Below are 1,661 nucleotides of genomic sequence, written 5' to 3'. Positions count from 1 at the left end.
GTGACAGGCAGGTGAAAAATATTCAGGCAAACTAGCTCCAGATCTGAAAACTATGCTAGTATTCCATCGAATAGATCCTCACCAAAGTTGTTCATCAAGTATCTATACTTCTAATAATCGATAAAGCTAACTAAAGGCAGATAAGCAGTTGATCTACCAGATGGTGAAAGATACTTTGACTTCGACAGTAGCCGCAGCTTCTGGTTGAACCTCATAGGGCACGATGAACTGGAAGCAGATGTTGGGCATCCCACTGGAGAGATCAGTGCATGCCACTTTGAAAGAAGAATCCTGGACATGGGACAGCACGTCAGAGTCATCGAAGATGTCGCGCAAGTAGATGAGCTGGAGCCTGCACTTCACATTCTTTGACCGAGAACCATCGGCTGCGGGTTGAGGGTGTAAGCACACGGACGATATCACGCGGCCAAATGGTGAGCGCGTCACCCTTAACAGGAATAGGTACTATCTGGTGTCATGGACGACAGCCATGAAGTTGAAGCCATCATGGAGGTGGATGGCACGATTCTCGCTGTTCCGAACCCCGGTGATGCATGGCCACTTGTGTGTGCCGACGAAGTGATCAAGGAGCGCCGATGTCGAGCCAACGAAGCCACATGCTTCTCTAGGGCAGTGGCACGGAGCGTGTGGGCAATCCAGAAGGTGAGCATGGAGGTCATAGTAGAGCACCCTGGCAGCGCAGCCATAGGTTGCATTGGGGCATGACCCCCGGATGGACTCCACCAGCTGCTCCAAGGCATGGCACCGGCGGTAGCCACCGGTAATGGCGGTGCTACACACATGGCACCTCCCAAACGTGGCCAGCTTGTACCGATACGACGAGCACACCACGTGGCCAGCATCACACTGCAATTAACATGGTAACACCAAGATAAATGGATGGGAATCAACCATCAACCAATTAACAAATGATGAAAGATGCACATTCTTGGTTATAGTTGATGAGACGCATGTGTACCTGGAAGATTGGTGGCTTGAGGGGTAGGAAACAAACACCGCAATCGAGCATGTCCTCGTCCAACGTCATGTTCGCTATCGATGTATGCTTGGACGGTGGTGGTGCCAATACCAGCTCAGAGGAGTTTTTGTGAACACATCCCCCGTCTGAAACATCCTCCACCTACTCGTCCTCTTCTTCCTGTCCCTCCTCGTCCCCACCTACAGATTCTTGATTGTTTTGGCTTTCCTCCCCCCAAGTGTTCTTCTACGTTCTGTTCCTCGTCTTCACCATCAAATTCCGAGTATGCTTGATCGATATGCATTTCCTGCTCTATCTGCTCGTCCTCTTCTTCGCTACCAGCAGACTCCACAGGAGCTTGAATGCTTTGGCTTTCCGAGTGTGCTTGTTCAGATTCTGAGAGCTCTTGATCAATTTGCATTTCCTGTTCTACCTCCTCGTCCACTTCGTCCTGCTCCTCGTCTTCACCATCAGATTCTGAGCTCTCTTGGTCAATTTGCCTTTCCTGCTCTACCTGCTCATCCTCTTCGTCCTCCTCCTCAATTCATCAGATTCTGAGCTCTCTTGATCCGTTTGCCTTTCCTGGTCATCCTCTCCGTCCCGCTCCTCATATTCGCCGTCAGATTCTGAGCTCACTTGATCCATTTGCCTTTCTTGGTCGTCCTCTTCGTCTTGATCCTCG

General features: G+C 50.5%; 1 protein-coding gene across 1 annotated transcript; it reads right to left on the bottom strand.

The window, feature by feature from the left end:
* Positions 1-319: 319 nt before the first annotated feature.
* LOC127330835 (E3 ubiquitin-protein ligase SINA-like 10) lies at positions 320-1,048 on the bottom strand. The gene is made up of 2 exons (XM_051356920.2): positions 980-1,048; positions 320-867 (listed from the first exon to the last, which is right to left on the bottom strand). Exons 1-2 carry the CDS (start codon positions 1,046-1,048, stop codon positions 466-468), a joined length of 471 nt encoding a protein of 156 aa, XP_051212880.1. The 3' UTR covers positions 320-465.
* Between the last annotated feature and the right edge of the window lie 613 nt (positions 1,049-1,661).

Source organism: Lolium perenne, chromosome 1, assembly GCF_019359855.2.
Source record: "Lolium perenne isolate Kyuss_39 chromosome 1, Kyuss_2.0, whole genome shotgun sequence".
In the NCBI taxonomy this organism is placed as follows: domain Eukaryota; kingdom Viridiplantae; phylum Streptophyta; class Magnoliopsida; order Poales; family Poaceae; genus Lolium; species Lolium perenne.
The sequence above is the reverse complement of the archived record's forward strand: the minus strand, read 5'-3'. Positions and strand labels throughout refer to the sequence as shown.

Bases quoted from the DNA above. Each gene is read 5' to 3' on its own strand.
- LOC127330835 (XM_051356920.2), bottom strand. From the start codon at position 1,048: ATGACGTTGGACGAGGACATGCTCGATTGCGGTGTTTGTTTCCTACCC. The intron at 868-979 runs GTACACATGCGT...TGTTAATTGCAG, and splicing joins TCAAGCCACCAATCTTCCAG to TGTGATGCTGGCCACGTGGT.